The sequence below is a fragment of the Plecotus auritus genome, assembly GCF_963455305.1.
Source record: "Plecotus auritus genome assembly, chromosome: 1".
In the NCBI taxonomy this organism is placed as follows: Eukaryota; Metazoa; Chordata; class Mammalia; order Chiroptera; family Vespertilionidae; genus Plecotus; species Plecotus auritus.
Window position 1 is genome coordinate 165,361,940 of NC_137770.1, and position 23,578 is coordinate 165,385,517.

At 44.1% G+C, this 23,578-nt stretch overlaps 2 protein-coding genes across 5 annotated transcripts in view; one reads left to right on the top strand and one right to left on the bottom strand.

The window, feature by feature from the left end:
• WDR37 (WD repeat domain 37) overlaps positions 1-2,482 on the bottom strand; it is an 89,635-nt gene extending 87,153 nt beyond the window's left edge. Inside the window, exon 1 of one of the 2 annotated variants that reach the window (XM_080665552.1) lies at positions 2,163-2,482. The gene's annotated coding sequence lies outside the window, so the exon portion shown is untranslated. Of the gene's footprint in view, positions 1-1,577; positions 1,880-2,162 lie in introns of those variants that run through there. The other variant, XM_080665553.1, reaches the window with a different exon arrangement.
• A 9,657-nt stretch (positions 2,483-12,139) lies between these two features.
• Positions 12,140-21,818, top strand: IDI1 (isopentenyl-diphosphate delta isomerase 1). 3 transcript variants are annotated; one of them, XM_080658061.1, is made up of 5 exons: positions 12,140-12,282; positions 13,687-13,859; positions 15,930-16,022; positions 16,481-16,611; positions 20,369-21,818. In XM_080658061.1, exons 2-5 carry the CDS (start codon positions 13,718-13,720, stop codon positions 20,684-20,686), a joined length of 684 nt encoding a protein of 227 aa, XP_080514187.1. In that variant the 5' UTR covers positions 12,140-12,282; positions 13,687-13,717; the 3' UTR covers positions 20,687-21,818. The 3 variants fall into 3 exon arrangements, with proteins under 3 accessions (XP_080514187.1, XP_080514186.1, XP_080514185.1); XM_080658060.1 differs by lacking the exon at positions 12,140-12,282 and adding an exon at positions 12,313-12,501; XM_080658059.1 differs by lacking the exon at positions 12,140-12,282 and adding an exon at positions 12,438-13,171.
• Positions 21,819-23,578: the final 1,760 nt, after the last annotated feature.

The window sequence follows — 23,578 nt, forward strand, 5'->3', positions numbered from 1 at the left end:
AGGAAATTAGCAGTCTTCTTCACAATTAATTTTTAAAAACCTCACCTTGTCTTTCACTGAGAACTTTTAACCCATCACTCATCTCCATGAACCACATGGTGTTGTGCACTTTGCCTACTTTTGTTTGTCACTTCACTAAACAGTCCAAATACGGGTAATCTTTCCCCACTGATCAATTTCCAACCATACATTCAAACTATTGTAAATTATAAATCTGGAAGAAGTTTGGTTCTCTGAAATCTGGCATCAAATGGAGCTTTTCCATACTAAGTGATTTTATTTTTCTATAACTTACTAAAGTCTGTGCAGTCATATCTCAGATGTGAGTTCATGTGCCTATGCTTTACATTGACTATTAACACTAAATTACCCAGAAAATTCAGGTTCTGCCTCTTCCTCGAATTTCTTCAGCTATAGTTACCATCCTTCCAAAACTAAGTCTGTAGGTTACTCTAATTTTAACCTCTTTTAAATTTCTTCTTTTTTTCTGTTGTTAATCTGTCACATTTTTTCCCCTGAAACTTTTTATTTTACTCATCTCTTCATTCACGTCCCACCTTTTCCCAGCAGGCATCACTGGTCCCAGCACCACTTCCTTTCTTTCACAGCAGACCCCGCATGGAAAATAAGCTATTGGCCCAGGAGCTAAAGTATCTATTGTCTTCACCTCAGACAATGGGTCAGTGTTAGTTTAAATTCTACTTAAACATCTGATAACGAGTTTAGAACGAGGAAGGAAGCATACTTAACAAAGATGTCCTGTGTCGAGGTCTTTGCAGGGTCATATAACATAACTTTCTCAATAACAAAACGAGGCTAGGAATGGAGGCTGAGGAAGTTCCTTGCCTATGGTCGCATTGCTATTATTACATGTGGCCAAGGTCCACTACTCTCCTGTTTCCCTGGGCAGTACTAACAGAAATGAGGGGACACGGTCACTGTGTTACCCCACCTCTGTCAGACAATTCACAAGGGATTGGCTCACCAGCCGTGGACCCGGAGGTGCCCTAGCCTAGACAGCGAAGGGAGCGTGCAGAAGGTGCCCAGAGATGACCTGGGGTATGCGACTACCTGGAGAATTTGCTTATTCCCAAGTGGGTTATTCAGGGGGCACCTCTAAGGTCAAACGTGTAGACCAGCACACTGGACTTAAAAGACACCCCTTTAAACCCAAATTACGGAAACTTCCAAACCAGCAGCACTCTCTCACGTCGGCAGAGCTTCCCAGGGCAGAGCGCCACGGGGGAACCGGCACTCCAGGCCTCAACGCACCTGCCCGTGCCACGCGTGCAGTGAAGTGCGGTCTTCCAGGGAAAGGCAACCGTAACCGACGCCCACGGCGACGCCAGGCACCGCTGCGGGGCTCAACGCATCCTTCCCGACCCTCACCAGCGGCAGAGCTGAAGCACGAAGTGGGGGACGCGCGGGAACGGATGGGGGCAGTGAAGTCCGAGGGAGGGCTTCGGAAGGCGCGGAGTGACCGGGCCCCACAAGCATGCCTCTACCCCAAGGCGAAGCCGCAGACTGCTTCACCGAGGCAGCCCGTCCCGGAAGAAAAATGGCGGCCCGGCACTCACCAATCACGCCGCCGCCGAGCCCGCCGCCCAGTGCCTGCCGGGCCGTGCGCTGCCACCGTCGCTTCCCAGCCACACGGCGCCAGGGACCGACGCGGAGACACAGGATACGGACTCAGCCCAGACGCGTCCTCCACCACCCGGCAACCTGATGATCCGCACTTCCGGCGCCGTCGGAAGTCCCGGCCTCGCCCCGCGCAAAGCACGCCCGCAATCCTGCCCATAACGCCGGAAATCCCGGAGACCACGCCCACTTATGGGCCACAGGAAGTCCCGCCCATCCCCTATAAATTCCGCCTGGCCTCTCCGCGCCCGTGCCGCCGGAAGTCTCGCCTGACCTCCCCCAGCGCTCGCACCGCCGGAAATCGCGCTCGGACTCCGCCTCTCATCGGAACTCCCGCCTCTGCCTCGCCGGAAATCCCATTCCACAGCCCGCGCCCACGGGGTCGATAGCTGGAGGAGTCGGGGGTCGTTTGCGAGGTGGCGGAGGCGTGATGGCGTTCCTTGTCAGCGATATTCACCCGGTCCTCGCTCCCACGTCATCGCTGGTCTGGGGAGGCCCTGTGGTGTGGGGCCGCAGATACTCACCGCGACCGGGTTCCTCGGCGCCCCGACATCGCATGCTCCTGTGCATTGTCCCGCAGACCCGTGGACTCGGGGCCAGGGCCGCTCTTGCGGCCCGGCTGCGGGCGGACGTTGTGACTGAGGCTGGTTGCTGCTCGGAGCCCGGCAGAGATACTATTAATATTTCAGCTTATCTGCAGAAGATGACTCAGCCAGCGTCCTTTCTGAAATATCCGTTCACCATTGGCTCGCTAGAGAAACGAAATCAGCTGCTCACTGCGAAAGGCTTTCTGGCTTTGAGCCAGGCTGGGAAATCTGCATAGCAGATGAGTTCAGCTCCCACTGGGCGTGAAAAGCTCACCGCAGTAAATCAAAAGCATGAAAGCATTGCTCTCCTATCTGGGTCACCTTTCTTGCTCCTTCCTTTAAAAACTAAAGCTCAGCCCTCGAATTCAAGAAGCAGTAATATGATTGTTAGACAAGAAACAAATTTAACATATTTGGTGATCCAAATAACCAAAAGGGCCCTAACCGTTGTGGGTCAGATAGAGCGTTGGCCTGCGGACAGAAGTGTCCCAGGTTCGATTCCGATCAAGGGCATGTACCTTGGTTGCGGGCACATCCCCAGCAGGGGGTGTGCAGGAGGCAGCTGATAGAAGTTTCTATCTCTACCCTTCCCCCTTCCTCTGTAAAAAAAATCAATAAAATACATTTTTTTTAAAGTATGTAGAATAAAACCCTTAAGTGATGTCTGCAATAGTATAATAAAAGCTTAGCGCTGGAAACAATTATGTGAGATGAACCAAGGCCTTCACACTCTTGGAGGTTGTAGAAAACATTCAAGTAACAGTTTTATTTGTCACCAATGTGCACAAGGACTTTTGCTGGGCATGGTCACTGATGAAAAGCTTTATAAACCACAGTATCTTCAGCTAATTCACATGCTAATATGTGGGTTTATTTTGCAACACAGCAACCAGAGTTTGGATGAAACAGGATATTATTAATTGAAGTAACTTTTCTTTGATATAATTAAGGTTCCACAAAAGTCACTATAAATAATGAGTTATCACAAAACTAAGAAGGGAAAGTAATCACTTTGAGGGTCTACTGTGTGTCAGGCACTCATATTTGGTAACTTGTTTAATCCTCAAAACTATGAAGTAGAAATGATTCTAATTAAAATTCAAAAAGGTACTATGCAATGGAGCAAAAGATTAGATCAAAATCCAGGTTCATGCTCTTTCCACCATGTATTCCTTTGAGAGCTGCAGAAATAAAATACCACAAACTAGGTGGCTTAAGCAATAGAAATATATTAGACCCCTGGCCTGTGTCATTCAATTGAGCTTCATCCCATGCACTGAGAGGTCATGGGTTTGATTCCCAGTCAGGGCACATGTCTAGTTGTGGGTTTGATCCTCATTAGGAGGTATCCGATCTCTTTCATCAATGTTTCTATCTCCCCTTCCCTTTCTCTCTAAAAGCAATAAAAGCATATATATTAGAAGTCCAGGATCAAGGTGTCATCAGAGTTGGTTCCTATGAGGGAGACTATTCCATGCCTCTCTTAGCTGCTATTTAGAGATCTTGGCATTACTTGGCTTGTGGCAGCAATAACTCCAGTCTTCAGGTGGCATCTCTCTGTGTGCAGGTCCCTTCTCTTGGCATCTATAATAATAAAAGCGTAATATGCAAATCAACTGAACAACTGAACAGCAGAACAACCATCCAGACGACCTTCTTTTTTTTTTCTTTTTTTTTTAATATTTTATTGATTTTTTACAGAGAGGAAGGGAGAGGGAATAGAGCTAGAAACATCGATGAGAGAGAAACATCGATCAGCTGCCTCCTGCACACCCCCTACTGGGGATGTGCCTGCAACCGAGGTACATGCCCTTGACCGGAATCGAACCCGGGACCCTTCAGTCCGCAGGCCGACGCTCTATCCACTGAGCCAAACCAGTCAGGACCAGACGACCTTCTTGATGACCACGCTTTGACACCCACTGGTGCCAGCCCAGCCAAGGCAGGTGCGATGTGATTGGTCGGGAGTCAGGGGGCTCCACCATCACCCCACAGAGGAAGGCCCAGGCCACCCTCTGCCCAGTGATCGATCGCAGAGCCCCAGCCAGGTGGGCATGGCCTCCCTTTGCACAGCAATCGATGGCGGAGCCCCAGGATTGATAGCCTCAAAGAGGGAGGCCCTGGGTAACCAACGGGTGGCACTGTGGTGGGTGGGGCCTCCCTCTGCAGGGCAATCTATCACCCCACAGAGGGAGGCCCAGTCCAGCCAAGTGATTGCAGCCCACGCCTGTCACCTACAGAGGGAAGCTAGCAGTGACAGGGGGGACCCGCATGGCACAGATGACAAGCAGTGTTAGCAGTAGGGTTGGGGCCAGCTGCCGGCAACCAGGGGAAGGAAAGTCCCGATAGGCCCTGATTGCCAGCCAGGCCTAATGAGGGGTCCCAGATTGCAAGAGGGCGCAGGCCGAGCTGAGGGATACCCCCCCCCACACACACACACACACACACCCATGCACAAATTTCGTCCATTAGGCCTCTAGTTCTTTTTATAAGATCATATTGGAAGATCATACTGGATTAGGGGCCCATCCTACTCCACTGTGACTTCATTCTAACTAATCTACTAGTACAACAACCCTATTTCCAAATAAGGTTACATTCTGAGGTTCTGGGGGTTAGAATTTCAACATATAAATTGGGAGGGGGGCACAATTCAACCCTTAACACACTGTATCCTGAAATAACTATATAATTTTTTTTTAAAGTTGTGATTGTCATACTGATATCTATTTGCTCTTGCAGAAACTGTAAGGAGTACCCTTCCCATAAAATAAGTTCCTATTTTGTCACATGCCCATCAATGCAAAGGCATATGATTTATTCCCACCAAGAAGGAAATAAAGCTGAATTTAGTAAGATTCAATTATGAGCATGGTTGATAGGTAGATGAGGTTTGCTGAGTATTCAATCATGGGCTTCATCACTGATTATTTGATCTGTACCTCCAATACCTAGGTATACTGTAGGGTTGAACTGGTTAATATGTTGCTTCATGATCAGTCTCAAGTCATTTTGTATGTAGGGTGTCCAAAAGAATGTGTACACACACACTTTGAATAATTATAAAGGCAGTGTTTATTAAAATACATTTCATTTTCAAAATTAAGCTACCAGCTGTTAAAGTGTGTATACATTTTTTGGGATACCCTGTATGTGCATTATATGAGATATATATAATAAACATTTTTTTCTTGAACTCCATGTATAGCACTTCATTCAGATCTCTGCTCAAATATCACTTCAGAAATGTTCTCCTTATCACTTATCTTTAAAAGGCATAGTCCCTCATTATCCCCTAACTGTATTTTTCTTCATAGTACTTATAACCTCTTATGACATTATTTGAGTATGTGTTACTGTTTCCCCCACTAGCATGTATTGTAAACTCTATAAAAACAACTTTTTCTAATTTGTTCACTGCTTTATTTCCAAGACCTAGAAAAGTGCCTGGCACAGTATGCACCCAAAAATATTTGCTAAAGGGTAAATATTTGTACTTCTCAAGAGTATAGAGACTCCTGAATGGCATAGGTCCAGTTTTCTAGTTATTTTTATGTACAAAATTTATTGAGGTCTATGCAAGAGGAGAATTAAGAACACAATCATGGCATGTGAATATAACACCTGAACAACTACTGTTTACCCTATTCAAAAGTGCTCTCACTAGGAAAGTTAATTCATAATTTTGTGGACCAAAGAGTCTAGTCCATACAATGAAACTTCACCAGAACTGAGTTGCTAACCCATGTCACCTGTGCCTCATTCATGACGTTCTTGCCTCAAAAAAAATTTCAATCTGTATTAAGTTTCACGCAGTACATACTTGTTACCTTGTGTGCTGTCCACGTGCCAAATGAAAAGGAACAACTAATCTCACAGTGAGTGTATGTTTAGTCTTCAAGCTGTCTTTAGGAATATGTTTCAGTTCCAGAACAGCAGTTTTGATGTTTTTGAATAAAGAAACAAATCTGTGTTGTTCTCATTATGACACCTAGATTCTTACAAAGTAAGGTAATTATTTGGGGGGATGTTGGAAAACTCTACTTTAAAGAACAACGAAACATGTACTGCAAACCTGTTCCAGATGACATTAGAAAACTATATCTCTATTGATCACAAGTACAAATGAATGAAAACTAAAATACTGTAAAGAGCTATGTACTGTTCTCTAAGCCACACAGTTGATATCCTTTTATTTCTTTACCAATACTGTATGACTTGTAACCTAACAACTATTTACATTCATAACAATAATAGTGTCCAGTTAATGTTAGGCATATTTTAGAAGAGGTGCTCCAGCCCTAACCGGTTTGGCTCAGTGGATAGAGCGTCGGCCTGCGGACTGAAGGGTCCCAGGTTCGATTCCGGTCAAGGGCATGTACCTTGGTTGCCGGCACATCCCCAGTAGGGGGTGTGCAGGAGGCAGCTGATCGATGTTTCTCTCTCATCAATGTTTCTAACTCTCTATCCCTCTCACTTCCTCTCTGTAAAAAATCAATAAAATATATTTTTTTTAAGAAGAGGTGCTCCAATATATGTAGTAACTAGCCCAAGGTCACAGAATAAGAGGCTGAACTAGAACTAACTCCTATCTCTTCTCTTTTTGTTAATATTAACAATATGAAAACCAAATACTCAAACAGCTCTGGAGTAAACTTAAAACTTAAAACCAAACAACTACTAGTATATGAATCTGAATCTTGTAAATAGGCTTATGCATACACAACGAACTCCCATTGCTGGGCATTCTGAATTCTGAATTTCTCCATATGTATCAAGATGATATACAAAGATTTCTTAATGGGAATATCACTGTCCCCAATCTGATGTCAATAATTTCCATAACTTGGAAGTTTCAAAGTAAAGTATTGAAATGTGAATGCTGTGCCATGTTAGTTAAGTCTAGAACTTTGGTCTCATGAGCCTACTTATGTTGTAAAGGGGAACATAAAAGAAATATGAGTCCTCTCTGAACTTCAGTTCTTTCATATCAATAGGGATACCATTTACATGTAAGGATAAAGTGAAAAAAAATATGTAAAATGCTCCTAGCACAGTAACTAATGCAGGCAGATTTAAACTAGAAGGGAACTTCAAGACCATCTAAGCTTTCTCCTATTTCTGGGGAGAAACAGATAGAAACATCAATGATGAGAGAGAATCATGATCAGCTGCCTCCTGCACACCCCCTACTGGGGATAGAGGCAGTATCCACAGCATGTGCCCTGACTGGGAATTGAGCTCTGACCTCCTGGTTCATGGGTTGATGCTCAACCACTGAGCCACACTGGCCGGGCTGAATTTTGTTTTGTTTTGTTTTGTTTTCTCCTATTACAGATGAAGGTGATGAGGAATTTTAGCACAATATTATTCAACAACAGGTAGCAAAGCCCTGATAAAAACTAAGTAAGGTCTTCTATATTCAGTAGACTTCCCACTACACCAGCAGTTCTCAAGAGTATTCCAGGGACCACTGGCATTTCCAAGATACTGCCACGGACTCCATGAGGTCAAAATTAATGTCATAATAATACTATTCACCAATATACATCTGAGGTTATAAAACAATTTAAAAGTTTATTTGGACCTGTGGACCAAATCCAGCCCCACTGTTATGTCCTGTGAGCTAAGAATGGTTTGCAATTTAGTTGGAGGGAGAGATATTTTGTATTTGTGAAAATGGAGTAAAATTCATTTCACTGTCCCTTGGTGAAGTTTCCTTGGAACAGTTCACACACCACCCACAACTGCATTTGCGCTGCCAGGGAGGGTGACTCTCACTGCAGACAGTGAACTGTCTACATCAGCAGCTCCCCTAAGCAATCCTTTATTTTCTTTCCCTACTAGCTCCCTTGCCCCACCCTTCTTCCTATACTAGTAAAATCCTTCCACTTTGTACAACTCTTGGGACCTCCTTTCTAGTTGCTAGATGGGATGCTGCCAGACTCATAAACTGTTTTAATAAAACCAAGTAGATCTGTTATCAGGAAAATTGGTATCCTTTTTCCTGATGAGTGCTGGGGTGGAGTCTTTATGATATACGGAGAAAACAAATTTTCTGAGATTTGCATGAGAGGATGAGTGATTTATATTTGCATGGAATTACATCCCTGGGTTTCCAAAGACCCATTTCCCTTAGTCCAGTCACAGAAGAAGTGTAGCTGGGGTTTCAGTAGAGCTAGAAACAAAGCCAGTGTCCAGAGTTTCCATTCCATATTGCAGCTGGGTCCAGTTCAGCATCAAGCTAGTTGCAGTCCATTAGTCCATTGTGTGTGGGGTCCACATGGTGGTGAGCCATGTGCCAAATGCAGGCAAACCAAGAGAGTGTGCCACCCCCTGCAACAAGAGTCCCAGGATTAAATATCCCAAAGTTCTTGCCCTTGCAGTGGCCATGCCCATTCTGGCCAATGACCTGTTCCCAGATGTAACTGACAGCCAAGTACTTTTCCAAGGTCACCCCAACTTTACTGGGTATGCGTCTATCTTCCCTTTGTTCCTTTCCTAGTATTAATAGCTAGGTTAATTACAACAGTATCAGATCTTCATATTTACTACATTGAATTGTTTTAATATGTTATTGATTTCAAAGAGAGAGAGGGAAAGGGAGAAACAGATAGAAACATCAATGATGAGAGAGAATCATGATCAGCTGCCTCTTGCACACCCCCTACTGGGGATAGAGGCAGTATCCACAGCATATGCCCTGACTGGGAATTGAGCTCTGACCTCCTGGTTCATGGGTTGATGCTCAACCACTGAGCCACACTGGCCGGGCTGAATTTTGTTTTGTTTTTTTTGCTCAACCTCTGAGCCACACTGGCCGGGCTGAATTTTGTTTTGTGTTTTTTTTTTTAATATATTCCATTGATTTTTTACAGAGGAAGGGAGAGGGGAGAGAGTTAGAAACATTGATGAGAAACATCAATCAGCTGCCTCCTACATACCCCGCACTGGGGACATGCCCGAAACCAAGGCACATGCTCTTGACTGGAATCGAACCAGGGACCCTTGAGTTCGCAGGCCGATGCTCTATCCACTGAGCCAAACTGGTTAGGGCTGTTTTTGTTTTTTAAAAATATAATTTTTATTGATTTCAGAGAGAAAGGGAGAGGGAGAGAGAGATAGAAACATCAATGATGAGAATCATTGACAGGCTGCCTCCTGCACACCCCCTACTGGAGATTGAGCCCACAATCCAGGCATGTGCTCTTGACTGTAATTGAACCTGGGACCCTTCAATCCGCAGGCTAACGTGCTAGCCACTGAGCCAAACCAGCTGGGGCTGAATTTTGTTTTTGTTTCGAAATATATTTTTTTAAATTTTTATTGCGTTTTTTACAGAGTGGAAGAGAGAGGGATAGAGAGTTAGAAACATCAATGATGAGAGAAACATTGATCAGCTGCCTCCTGCACACTCCCTACTGGGGATGTGCCTGCAACCAAGGTACATGCCCTTGACCGGAATTGAACCTGGGACCCTTCAGTCCGCAGGCCGACGCTCTATCCACTGAGCCAAACCGATTAGGGCTGAATTTTGTTTTTTAAGTTCCTGTGTCTATACAACGGTTATTCAAGGATGTTATGTTTATGGCTCAGCCTTGAGATGTTTAGCAAGTTAATAGCAGCTATGGGGCCTTAACCGGTTTGGCTCAGTGGATAGAGTGTCGGCCTGCGGACTGAAGGGTCCCAGGTTCGATTCCAGTCAAGGGCATGTACCTTGGTTGCAGGCACATCCCCAGTAGGGCGTGTGCACGAGGCAGCTGATCGATGTTTCTAACTCTCTATCCCTCTCCCTTCCTCTCTGTAATAAATCAATAAAAATATATTTTAAAAAAAAATAGCAGCTATGGGAACTGAGGGCATAGGCCCCACTTCCCTAAAAGCATCCCAACTACATTTTTAGTGACTCTCTTAGCAATGCTTACTCCATTTTATTTTCTCCAATATTAGGCTAAACATAATTTCAATTACTTTATATTGTGAACGAAAAAGGGGCCACATGCACCTGACAAGTTCAGGGAAGGCCTACATGGCAGTCTTGCAAACTCAAAGACCTAAAGTAATCACAAAGGATAGTCTGAAATTAAAACTTTATTTTATTTATTTATTTTTTTGTCTTATCTGTATCTTCATTTTTTTTTTTTTAGACATGTACTACTTTGTTACAGGTCAATGATAAAATAATCCTAGCAACAAACGTTAACATACAAATGAAGGGTTCCAGCCAAATAAAGGTCTAATATCTAAGTGAATGATGATTTCACAAACAGTGCAAATACAGACAAGCGGTAAAAGAATTACTAGTAAGTTGAATTATCACCTAGCAAACAATAGTACAGCCTATTGTCACATTGAGCAGTTATATTACATGAATTCCATCCTTGTTCATAGCAACAGTTCATGAACAGTAAGTATAGAAGCAAATATGCAGTGAAGACATTTCTGAAGGTTATGTTTTCATTCTTTAAGATTGTTTTGGAGTTTCTTCATGGATTTTTTTTTTAACATTTGAAGACCTTTATTTTGTATTTGTCACCAGTCTTTTTAGTGGCATATTTTTTTCTTTATTGATTAAGTTATTACATATGTGTCCTTATCCCCTCTTTACCCACCCCCACCCCCCACCCCCCGCCTCATGCCCTCACCCCCTGGTGTCTGTGTCCATTGGTTATGCTTTTATGCAAGCATACAAGTCCTTCGGTTGATCTCTCCCTCTTGCCCCCACCTCCCCTACCTTCCCTCTAAAATTTTAAAAGTAGTTATGGTGGATAGTCACATCCTAGGCCTGTCTCTTCCCTGACTAAGGTCATTCTTTACCTTAACTGAGCCTACTGTCTTTTTGCATGTATGATAACATATTGAAATGTCTGGGTAACTTGTAACTTCCCTTTTTCCAGACCCTTAGGGGCACAACTGAATGTCCTGGGCGCCAGGATGGTTGCCATAAATTCCTTCATTGTTATTGTTATATTTATTGTTGACTATTAACTATCCTGTACCCACCTAAGAAGTATGTGTCTGTCATTTTACTTTTTATCCAATCACAGAGGTTTCCCCGCCTCCATTATCAGGCTAAAAGTCTCCCTAATCTGTCACCAATGGATTTCATGTAAGTCTCCACTTTTGGTTGTAATGTATGAAACAAGGTGAAAAACTTCCACTTTCCAGAGCATTATCCCAATACATTGAGATTCTGCTTCCCGGCAATTGTATGGCTCAAATAAACACACAAAAATCCTTTATAGGTTGGAATGTCTTTTACGTTAACAATATCTAAACATTGAAAGATAATTTCACATGTAGTCTGCATTACTAACATGTAACCTTCAGTGAATAGATGGATAAAATAAATGTCTGCCACCTGCGCAGAAGGCTCCTTAAACTGCCTCTACCTCGCTCAGCAACTGTCCCTGGGAACGTTACCGCTTCAGAACTCACAGAAATTTCCCATTGGAGGTACACTCTTTAATGATTCCAAACAATGTAACCCGGGGTGTGTGGCCCCCAAGATAGTACATCAACAGTGACTTCTACCTTCATCTTCACGCCAAGGACCCCGTCGGAGCCGAAGTGGGTGAGCGGCTCCGCAATTTATTTATTTTTTTTAATTTTATTTTTTATTTTTATTTTTTTAGTGAGGAAGTTTTTTTTGTGTTTTTTTTTTAAAATATATTTTCTTGATATTTTACAGAGAGGAAGGGAGAAGGATAGAGAGCTAGAAACATCGATGAGAGAGAAACATCGATCAGCTGCCTCCTGCACACCTCCCACTGGGGATGTGCCCGCAACCAAGGTACATGCCCTTGACCGGAATCGAACCCGGGACCCTTCAGTCCGCAGGCCGACGCTCTATCCACTGAGCCAAACCGGTTTCGGCGACTCCGCAATTTATTCAGTGCAGTGCGCTGACCCCCAGTGCGCAGGCGCGACTCCAGGCACAGTTCCCCCGGGGCTGTCCTCCGGGGCGACTTGGAAGCAGCCCTACGTCTGGTGGCTCCTAGGTCATGGACTAAAAGCAGATCTGCGACCCCCGGTCCCGCGAGAGACCATGCGCGAGGTGGGCGTGGCGCCATCGCGCGACGTGACGTCAGGCTTTGGCCGCGCGCGATTGGCCTGCAGACGTGCTGCGCTCTGGCGCAGTCGCTGGAGATTGGGCTCACGGCGTCAGGGGCCTGGACCGCGGGGAGGTGTGCGCGGTGGAGCGGGAGCTGCGGGGCCTGGGCCGGAGGGAGGCGCGCGCGGCGGAGTGGCAGCCCACGGACTTTTGGCACATCAGGTTCAGTGCGCTCCCGAGGGGAGAAAAGGGGCTCCTGGGGGTCCCCAGGGGGAGCGATGTGGGGTCAGGGTCCCTGAGGGCTAGTGACCAGTGGCTCCCAGGTATCGCGAGGGCAGAGAAGGAGGACTGGCTCCCGAAGGGAGAGATGGAGAGTTCACAGGGGTCGACGGGGGGCAGGTCCCCGAGGGGGAAAGACGAGGGGTGGGGGTTCCCTATGGGAGAGATGGGGCGTTCCTGAGGGGAGACACTGAGGGCTCCCGGTGGTCCTGACGGAGACGGGTGTGGAGGTCCCTGAGGGAGAGAGACGGGGGTCCTCAGTAAGCTTTGGTAGGGAAGGACCACCTTCAGCCTGAGGACCAAGCCGGCCCCGCTGCCTGTGAGCTAAGAATGCTTTTTCCGTGTTAGTTGTTTGCGGGGGGCAGGGGGTGGAGATATTTTGCATGTGTGAAAAGGGCGTGAAATTCCGGTTCCACTGTCCCTCTGTGAAGTTTCCCTGGAGCAGTCCACGCGCTGCCAGGGCGGGGTGACTCACGGCAGACGGTGCACTGGCCGCACCCGCAGGGGCGCTGCTCACTCTGCTGCCTGTGGAGAGTGGACGCAGCAGTCACAATCCTACTAGGATCCCCGGAGGAGAAAATTGGTTAAGTCTTCCTGGGATGTTGGTTAAAAGGTTCGTGAGTGTTGGGCACGTAGAGTGGACCTTGAAAAGGGGATTTTAACAGATTAGTATGTGGCATAGGAGGGAATATGGTTACCATATGAGCCACATTTGTATATGTAATGCATAATATGGGTTATCATGGACAACACAGAAAGGGTGAACAGCAGGGTGAAAAGTGATGTTGGGACTAGATCATAGACGGACAGGCTCCTAAGGAAGGGAAGTGAGCAGAGGCAGAGGCCACCACAGGACACAGTCTGGAGTGCAGAGGATGGATGGCTGTGACAGACATCAGTGGCAGACAGACATTAAAACTACACATACCTTTCCAGCTGATGGCCAAGATGAGGCTGAATGCTGGGAGTAAGAGCGGTGGGCACGCCAGGAGCAGCAGCCACAGTTCTTACCCTCTGAAATGGCTTACAGTATTTGCTTACTGGGCTCCGGATTCAGAATTGACTTGTCACTGTGTTCATATGACAATTTGAGACCTGTGATGCAGTGGCCTTTCTCCTCCCGCTTAGGATTCTAGGACAGGTCGGACATTCTGTCACCATGCCTGAAATCAACACCGACCATCTTGATGAGCAACAGGTTCAGCTCCTGGCAGAGATGTGTATTCTTATTGATGAAAACGACAATAAAATTGGGGCTGAGACCAAAAAGAATTGTCACCTGAATGAAAACATTGAGAAAGGTACTGTTTTGAAATACTGTGTGAGAAAGTGATATGCCTAGGCATTTCAGGGCAGCTGAGAAAAGTATGTTGGTAAAGGTGTGACCTTTAGTCATCATATTTTATCTCTGCTTCCAGTTAGGTGAGTGGTGTAATTATACAACCTGTCTTGCTGCTTTCCCTGCTTAACAGCGATTTCCACTTCATGTCTTTTATACATACATTAGAGGCCCAGTGCAAGAATTCGTGCACAGGTGGGGTCCATGGGCCTGGCTGGCAATCAGGGCCGATGAGGGCCCGTCTCACCCAGTCCCAATTGGGGTCAGTGGGGGTTGGCCAGCTGGGGGAGGGACTGTGGGAGGTTGGCTGTGGGAGCACACTGACCACCAGGGGGCAGCTCCTGCATTGAACGTCTGCTCCCCGGTGGTCAGTTCACATCATAGTGACCAGTCGACTGGTTGTACATAATGGTGACTTAGGCTTTTATATATGTAGACTAGAGGCCCAGTGCATGAAATTTGTGCACGGGTGGGGTCCCTAGGCCTGGCTGGCAATCAGGGCCTATCGGGGGCGTCGCACCCAATCCCAGCCTGTCAACTGCTGGTTGGGGCCTGCCGGACGGTGGGAGGGACCGCAGGAGGTTTGCCGGGCGGGGGGGGGGGGGGGGGGCGGGGGGAGAGGACTGGGGGAGGTTGACTGTGGGAGTACACTTGCCACCAGGGGGCAGCTCTTGTGTTGAGCCCTGGTGGTCAGTGTGCATCATAGTGACTGGTCGACCGGTAGTTCCAGTTGTTTGGTTGTAATGGTTGCTTAGGTTTTATATATATGTATATGTATATGTATATGTATATGTATATGTATATGTATATGTATATATATATACACACGCATACACACACACACACACACATATATATATATATATACACATATATATATGTGTGTGTGTATATATATATATGCGCACACACACACACTCACACTCTAGAGGCCCGGTGCATGAAAATTCATGCACTGGAAGGGGGGTCCCTCAGCCTGGCCTGCCCCCTCTCACAGTCCGGGAGCGCACTGGAAGGGGGGTCCCTCAGCCTGGCCTGCCCCCTCTCACAGTCCGGGAGCGCTCAGGGACTGAAGTCAACGCCCCCATCACAACTCTGCTGCTGCCACTGCTGGCAGCACAAGCCTCAGCCGGCCCTGGTTACCTGCGCCTCAGGCGTTGGCTGGGTGGCCAACATCCAAGGCTTGCCTGCGCCTCCGGTGTCGACTGGGCAGCCACCATCCGAGGTTTGCCTGCGCCTTGGGCCAGCCCTGGGCAGCTGGGGAGCTGAGGGCGGGTCTAGCTGCACTGTGCACCTACCGCCCCCCTGGCTGGGCTGAAAGGACTGGGGGTCTCTGGCGGGGCTGAGGTGCCTCCATCTTTGTGACGGCATATTCTCTCTTTATTAGGTAGGATATATATATATAATTTTTTTTATTTCAAAAGGAAAGGAGGGGGAGAGAGATAGAAATATCATTGACCAATTGCCTCCTGCACGCCCCCTACTGGGGATTGAGCCCAGAACCCTGGGCATATGCCCTGGCCAGGAATCAAACCTTGACCTCTTGGTTCATAGGTTGATGCTCAACCACTGAGCCACACTGGCCAGGCAACTTCATGTCTTTTACTCAGCTTCTTCAGGATTAATTTGGTTTGTAAAAAAGAAGAAATACAGTAATCCTAGCAAAATAGCATTTGTCGAGCCTATAATGCTTTTTTTCTAGTGAATGGAGAAAGAGACAAGTATCGTAAATGAAAGTACATACCTTCCCAGCTTTCTCAGGAGAACGCTCACTAAGCCTTATATCCCTGGACGGGAGGTTGGCCGGCAGCAGACTGGCCGACAGATCTCCATTTCTTTCACTTGGAGGCCAACTTCTTGCTGGTATGCCAGAGTTCTTCTCCATTGTAGCCATCTGGAGACTCACAAAATAGAAGACAATGGAAAAAAGCAGAACTGCCAGCAAGTTACTAATATCCTGAATTCCAAGTAGAGAATCAGGCACATAACTGGTATTTTAAAACTATATTAACAGTATTGTTTTTGCTTTCAGGATTACTGCATCGAGCTTTTAGTGTCTTCTTATTCAACACTGAAAATAAGCTCCTGCTACAGCAGAGATCAGATGCTAAAATTACCTTTCCAGGTTAGTGTGCCCAATCAATGTACAGTATTTTGTTGGGAACTATATTTAATTTGACTTTGTCATTTGGAACTTTCTGGTTAGCCATTGTCAAAAAGGGAAATCCTGTGAATGACATAATTTCATATTCTACATTAAAGAAGCTTATACAATGAGTGCAGCCTAATAAAATAGCAGTAAAGGATAAAAACTGCTAGGTGTGTGTGTATGTGTGTGTGTGCGTGTTTAAATCTGTATCTTACATCTTGATCTTTTTTGTTAAAAAGGCATTAATAAAGAACTTATCTATACATGTCTGTTTCACAAAATGATGACTGATAGTCCATTATAACTGATTTAGAAATCAATCTTCAAGAATCATTTGATTAATTTTTCCATTAGTTTTAAAACTTTGGGTTGTTTTGAACTTTTAGACCTACTTTGAGCAAAAGTTAATCTACATCTATATTAACATGTTCCAGGTTGCTTTACCAATACTTGTTGTAGTCATCCCTTAAGTAACCCAGGAGAGCTTGAAGAAAATGAGGCAATTGGAGTAAGACGAGCAGCACAGAGGCGGTTAAAGGCTGAATTGGGAATTCCCATGGAACAGGTAACTAAATTGATTGCATAACCAACCCCTACAAGGTGAAATCTAAACGTACATTAAAACATTTTTCATTAAAATTTTAGACCCAAGTGTAGGTTTCTGCTTTGTAACCTCTTTATAGTTATTGGCCCCCCAAAAAATCTTGAATAAAAATATTGAAATTTTCATTTTTTTTTTTTTTCATTTCTTAATATTGTCAGAATTTACCTCAGTATCAAAACAGACTGATCTGTTAACCAGTATAAAGTTGACTATTTTTATAAATGGTCATATCAAAGATGAATTATTTTCTTTTCTTTTTTTTTTAATATATTTTATTGATTTTTTTACAGAGAGGAAGGGAGAGGGATAGAGAGTTAGAAACATCAATGAGAGAAAAACATCGATCAGCTGCCTCCGGCACACCTCCTACTGGGGATGTGCCCGCAGCCAAGGTACATGTCCTTGACCAGAATCGAACCTGGGACCTTTCAGTCCATAGGCCGATGCTCTATCCACTGAGCCAAACCGATTAGGACAAAGATGAATTATTTTCTTATGGAAATCCTTAAGATTATGAACCACAACTCTGGGTGAATTAAAATCACCCCCTCCTCCTGAATTGTCCCCTTTAAGTAAGACAAAAAATCTGAATAAACAAAGTATCTCTCATCTAGTTAAATAGCAAGTATTTTTTTCTCCCAAAAAGTAATATTAAGATGTGAAGGGAGACTGATACAATTCCAGTTTGAGTGACTGTTTTTTTTTCTTTCTTTATTGATTAAGGTATTACAGGTGTCCTTATCCCCCATCTCCTCCCCCCCACCATTCCCCACCTCCCCAGAGTGACTGCTTTTATTTTATTTTTTTTTGCTTTTTATTTATTTTTGTTTACTTTTTTAAAAATTTAATAAATCTTTATTGTTCAGATTATTACAATTGTTCCTTTTCTTCCCCCATAGCTCCACTCGACCCGGTTCCCATCCCACCCTCTGCCCTTACCCGCCCCCCCACTGTCCTCATCCATAGGTGTACGATTTTTGTCCAGTCTCTTCCCACACCCCCCACACCCCTTCCCCCCTGAAAATTGTCAGTCCACTCCCTTTCTATGCCCCTGATTCTATTATATTCACCAGTTTATTCTGTTCATCAGATTTTTTATTCACTTGATTTTTAGATTCACTTGTTGATAGATATGTATTTGTTGTTCATAATTTTTATCTTTACCTTTTTCTTCTTCTTCCTCTTCTTAAAGAATACCTTTCAGTATTTCATATAATACTGGTTTGGCAGTGATGAACTCCTTTAGCTTTTTCTTATCTGTGAAGCTCTTTATCTGCCCTTCAGTTCTGAATGATAGCTTTGCTGGGTAGAGTAATCTTGGTTGTAGGTTCTTGCTATTCATCATTTTGGATATTTCTTGTCCCTCCCATCTGGCCTGCGTAATTTCTGTTGAGAAATCAGCTGACAGTTGTATGGGTGCTCCCTTGTAGGTAACTGTTTTTCTCTTGCTGCTTTTAATATTCTCTCTTTGTATTTTGCTCTTGGCATTTTAATTATAATGTGTCTTGGTGTGGTCCTCTTTGGATTCCTTTTGTTTGGGGTTCTCTGTGCTTCCTGGACTTGTAAGTCTATTTCTTTCACCAGGTGGGGGAAGTTTTGTGTCATTATTTCTTCAAATAGGTTTTCAGTATCTTGCTCTCTCTCTTGTTCTGGCACCCCCATAGTTCTGATGTTGGTACGCTTGAAGTTGTCCCAGAGGCTCCTTATGCTAAGCATCTTCATATTTTTGGGTTCTTTTTTCTTTTAGCTTTTCCAGTTGAGTGTTTTTTGCTTCTTTGTATTTCAGATCTTTGACTAGATTCTTGTGATCCTCTAGCCTGCTGTTAGATCTCTGTATATTATTTTTTATTTCAGTCAATGTATGCTTAATTTCTAGTTGGTCCTTTTTCATATCCTCGAGGGTCTCGCTAAATTTATCGGCCTTTTCTAGAAAATTCTTGAAAAACCTTATAACTGTGGTTTTGAACTCTATATCCAGTCGTTTGCTTTCCTACATTTCTTTCATTTGTGATCTGTTTCTTTGTCTCTGCATTTTGGCTGCTTCCTTGAGTTGATAGAGTGGTTTTGTGTGCTAGGTGTCCTATAGGGCCCAGTGGCTCAGCCTCCCCAGTTACCTGCGGTAGACACTCTTGGTGCACCCCTTTGTGGGCTGTGTGCACAGTCTTGTTGTAGTTAAGCCTTGATTGTTGTTGGTATCACTGGAAGGAATTGACCTCCAGGCCAATTGGCTGTGAGGATCAGCTGTGTCTACGCTGGGAGAACTTCTGTGCTGGAGACACCCTTATGGGAGAAGACTTGCAAAAGCCTCTGTGCTCAGCTTAGATGGGGCACAGTCTCAGGGTGGAGGAGACAGCATTGGTTTCCTGTCAGCCCTGCCCTAATAGGCCCCTGTGCTTCAGAGTCCCTCAGTAATCGCTGCAAGCACCTCTGAGAGCCGCCCTCGAGGTCCACCCGCTGCCAGACAGTCCAGTTTCTCCCCGAATGAGTCTGGGTCCCCAGAGTCTCACCTGGAACTGGAGTTCAGTGCAGTCGGGAGCTTTTGTCTCCCTCCCGATTGAGAAAGCCAGCCCCGTACTCAGTTGCCCGCCCTCTCCACGCGTGCGCCTCGCTACCTCAGCCTTCCGCAGTTCCTTTGAGTCTCAGTGTGCTTTTCTCTTTCCTGACAGTCCAGTTTCACCCACTATGAGTCTGGTGTCCCAGCATCTTGCCCGGAACTGGAGTTCAGCGCATTCGGGAGCTTTGTCTCCCTCCTGCTTGAGAAAGCCAGCCGTGCACTCAGTAGCCAGTCCTCTCCGCGCGCGTCTCAGTACCTCTGCCTCCTGCATCTCCTCTGAGTCTCAGTGTGCTTTTCTCTTCCCTTCTAGTTGTAGAATTTCTACTCAGCCAGCCTTCCTGTGGTTCTGGATGATATCCGTTTTGTCCTTTAGTTGTAGTTTTGAAATTGTTGTGCAAGACAGCAGTTTAGGTGTTTACATATGCCACCATCTTGGTTTCTCTCCAGAGTGACTGCTTTTAAAAAAATATATAATTCTGCCCAGCTGGCATGGCTCAGTGGTTGAGCGTGGATCTATGAAGCAGATGGTCAGAGTTCGATTCCCCATCAGGGCACATGCCCAGATTGCAGGCTCGATCCTGGTGTGTGGTGTGCAGGAGGCAGCTGATCAATGATTCTCTGTCATTGATATTTCTCTCTCTCCCTTCCTCTCTAAAATCAATAAAAGTATATTTAAAAAATAATAATAATAAAATAAAAATTAGCCGAGACTGGTTTGGCTCAGTGGATAGAGCGTCGGCTTGCGGACTGAAAGGTCCCCGGTTCGATTCCGGTCAAGGGCATGTACCTTGGTTGCGGGCACATTCCCAGTGGGGGGTGTGCAGGAGGCAGCTGATCGATGTTTCTCTCTCATCGATGTTTCTGGCTCTCTATCCTTCTCCTTTCCTCTCTGTAAAAAATCAATAAAATATATTTAAAAAAAAATAAAATAAAAATTAAAAAATACAATTCTTTCAATAAATCAAATTATTTTTAGGCCTATGGAAAAAATTTAGGTACTTGAAACTATATAGTACTGTTTCCATAAGTCATCAATAGAAAATTAAATTTTTAAAGTCATAACTAAAACTCTACTTCTTTTGTTCAGGATAGCACTGAAATGTGGTCAGTTAATTTAGATTATTTGTTTTTGGTATTTCTATTACTGCTTCATTTTCGTTGTAGGTTCCTCCAGAAGAAATTAATTATCTGACTAGAATTCACTACAAGGCTCAGTCTGATAGTATCTGGGGAGAACATGAAATTGATTACATTTTGTTGGTGAGAAAGAATGTGACTTTGGATCCAGACCCCAATGAAATTAAAACGTATTGCTATGTGTCAAAGGAAGAGGTGGAAGAGATGCTGAAAAAGGCAGCCAGTGGCGAAATTAAGATAACTCCATGGTTTCAACGTATTGCAGAAGCTTTTCTCTTTACATGGTGGGATAACTTAAATAATTTGAATCAGTTTGTTGACCATGAGAAAATACACAGAATGTGAATGTGGAGATGAATGATTAGTAAAGTACTAAAAACGTTTCTGCTTAGTAAACTTAAAATGACTTTTTAAAAATTAGGTTCCCCATTAGAATTCTTATGGGATACATTGGTACTTTACAACCTGAATTTGTGTGGAAAAGATGCTGACAATTCTTACTTGTATCACATACCCCACATATATGTACTCATATTTGTAAAGGACATTTGTGAAAGATTATTTTTAAAAAGCAAATCAACTAAACTTAACCTGTCTAAACAGTCCTGACAAATTTGAACAAAGAAGTGAAGCTCTTTATTTGCAATGTGTTGAGACATTTTGAGAACTTGTAGAGCACTTTTCCAGGTGCTTTACATATCATTAAAGTTTTATTATAGAAAAATGTACAACAGAAACTGTTTGCTTAGCTTCTTCAGAACAGCTCAAATTAACTTTCCGTATTAAGATATTAAATTAGGGGAGCAGGTTGAAGGTAATTAAATGGTGTATGTCCTGATTTCTATCAGTCTGTGTTCTCAGAATTTCAGGGCACAGACAGTCTATTTGTAAAATGGAAATTGGGTCATACTCTGCCCCAGGGGTTCTTACCACTGGTTCTGTTAACATTTGGGCTGGGTAATTCTTTGTTGGGGTTCATCCTGTGCATTAAAGGACATTTAGCAGCATCCTTGGGTTCTACCCACTATTTGCCATTGGTACCCATTCCCCCCTCACAGTCACAGTAATTACTGATGCCAAATGTGTGCTGGAGAGCAAAGGTGCTCCCATTGAGAACCACTGCTCTACAAAGTCATGCCATATTGGGGGGGGTGGGCAGAGGGAATTAAACAGAAAGGTTAATATCCGTGTTAAATGGAATTGGGGTCTGGAATATGTATATTAATACTTAAACTGTACCTTGATTGGTGCACTTTTTAAAACTCTTGCATAGATTTCTCAGTTTGAAATCTCAAGACAGCTTTATTCTTGAATGCTATGTAATAATAAAAAAAATTTGTTTCTTACAAGCTAAATATTTTATAAATTTAATGGAAGAATCCATTTCTTGTTAACTCTGAGCAGTTAATTCATAATTTCAGGGAAGATTTGTCACAAGTATTAATTTTACTGAAAAGTAAAAACAATTTAAACATTACATTTTAATACTGTTGTCTTGTTTGTTAAAATTTTAAGACAGTAATAGGTTAACCTGCCTATGGTAGCGTAAATATAAATGCCATATAGCTTCAAAGTACATTCAGAACATTATTTCTAGTTCTTAAGTTTTCTTTCCTAGGAAGTTATAAGCCGAAAGCCACACATAACTAGTTCCTCAGCTACAGTGGCTAATGGCTGCCATACTGGACAATGTGACTTTAGACCAGCACTTGGCACTTTGTAAGTGCTCAGCAAGTGTCACATATTCCACCATTACTAGAATGCCCCTTCTTCACACAGCCCCCCCCCCTCGCCCTTTTTGGTTGTTTTTGTTAAATTCTCATCTGAAGATATTTTTTCCATTGATTTTTTTTATACAAGAGTGGAAGGGATGGGGAGAGACTGAGAGATAAACATCGATATAAGAGAGGCACATCTATTGGTTGCCCCCCCCCCACACCCCAATCAGTTGGGGATCAAGCCTTTAACTGAGATATGTGCCCTTGACCGGAACCAAACCCTGGACCCTTTAGTCCAAGGGCTAATGCTCCAACCACAGCCGATCCATCTAGGTAGAATGCCCCTTCTTTGACCTGATGAACTTACAACTCACTCATCCAATTGAGAGTAAAAATTCCTGAAAGGGCCTGAGGGAGCCTATTTAAGCCACTCCTGTATTCCTTGTCCTTTCTCCATCAGTTTTAGGTTACACCTTTCATTCCAGACACAATCAGATGTTCAGCCCCATGTGTACTTCCCATGCTCAAGTCCTGAAATCGGCCACTTTTTCAAGACGAAAAATAGGAATTTGCATACACATACACAAATTTGAAGTAGATTCATTGCAAAATTTACTCATTAGAAAAGGAAAGCCTCTGAAGTTGAGGATTTTTACCCAAAGACCCTCTTTCCCAAGCTTCCTTTCTTAAGTTTTGAGATTAATTTTGTAATTATAAAGATGGTAGTAATAAGAAAAAAAATGACATCAGTGGTAGAGGTATATAACATTCAAGATTGTTGTAAGGACTTTCCTCCAACTACTTCAGCGAGGCCTAACTTAATGATTAGGGTACATTCCACACCCAGAACATAAGCTTAGATTCAACTGTAATCTGTTTTTTTGTAGGTTTTTTTTTGTTAATCCGCACCCGAGGATATTTTTCCTTTTTTTTTTTTTTTTGAGTGGAAGGAAGGGAGACAAAAACATCGATAGGAGGGCCAACATTCTATCCACTGAACCAAACCAGCTAGGGCTGTAATCTGTTTTTAAATGTTTATTTTTTATTTTAGAGAGAGAGAAACATCGATTGGCTGTCCCCCCCATGCACCACCCCCCAACCAGGGATCTAGCCGCAGCCTGGCAAGTGCCCCGACCAACTGGAATCAAACCAGTACCCTCTTCCTTCGTGAGTCGATGATCAACCATAAGCAACACCAGCTGGCTGGGCTGTAATCTGTTTTTAAACTGAAGGACAGTGTTAATGTGTGTGGACTACTTTTTTTAAAATCCTCACCTGAGGATATTTTTCCATTGATTTTTAGAAAGAGTGGGAAAGAGAAATAACGATATGAGAAAAACACATCGATTAGTTGTCTCTTGCACATGCCCTGACCAGGGTGTGGGCTGAGGAGGCGCCTGCAACCACGGTACATGCCCTTGACCTTTCAGTCTGTAGGCTGATGCTCTATATCCACTGAGCTGAACCGGCTAGGGCTGGGCTGCTTTTTTTTTTTTTTTTTTAATATATTTTATTAATT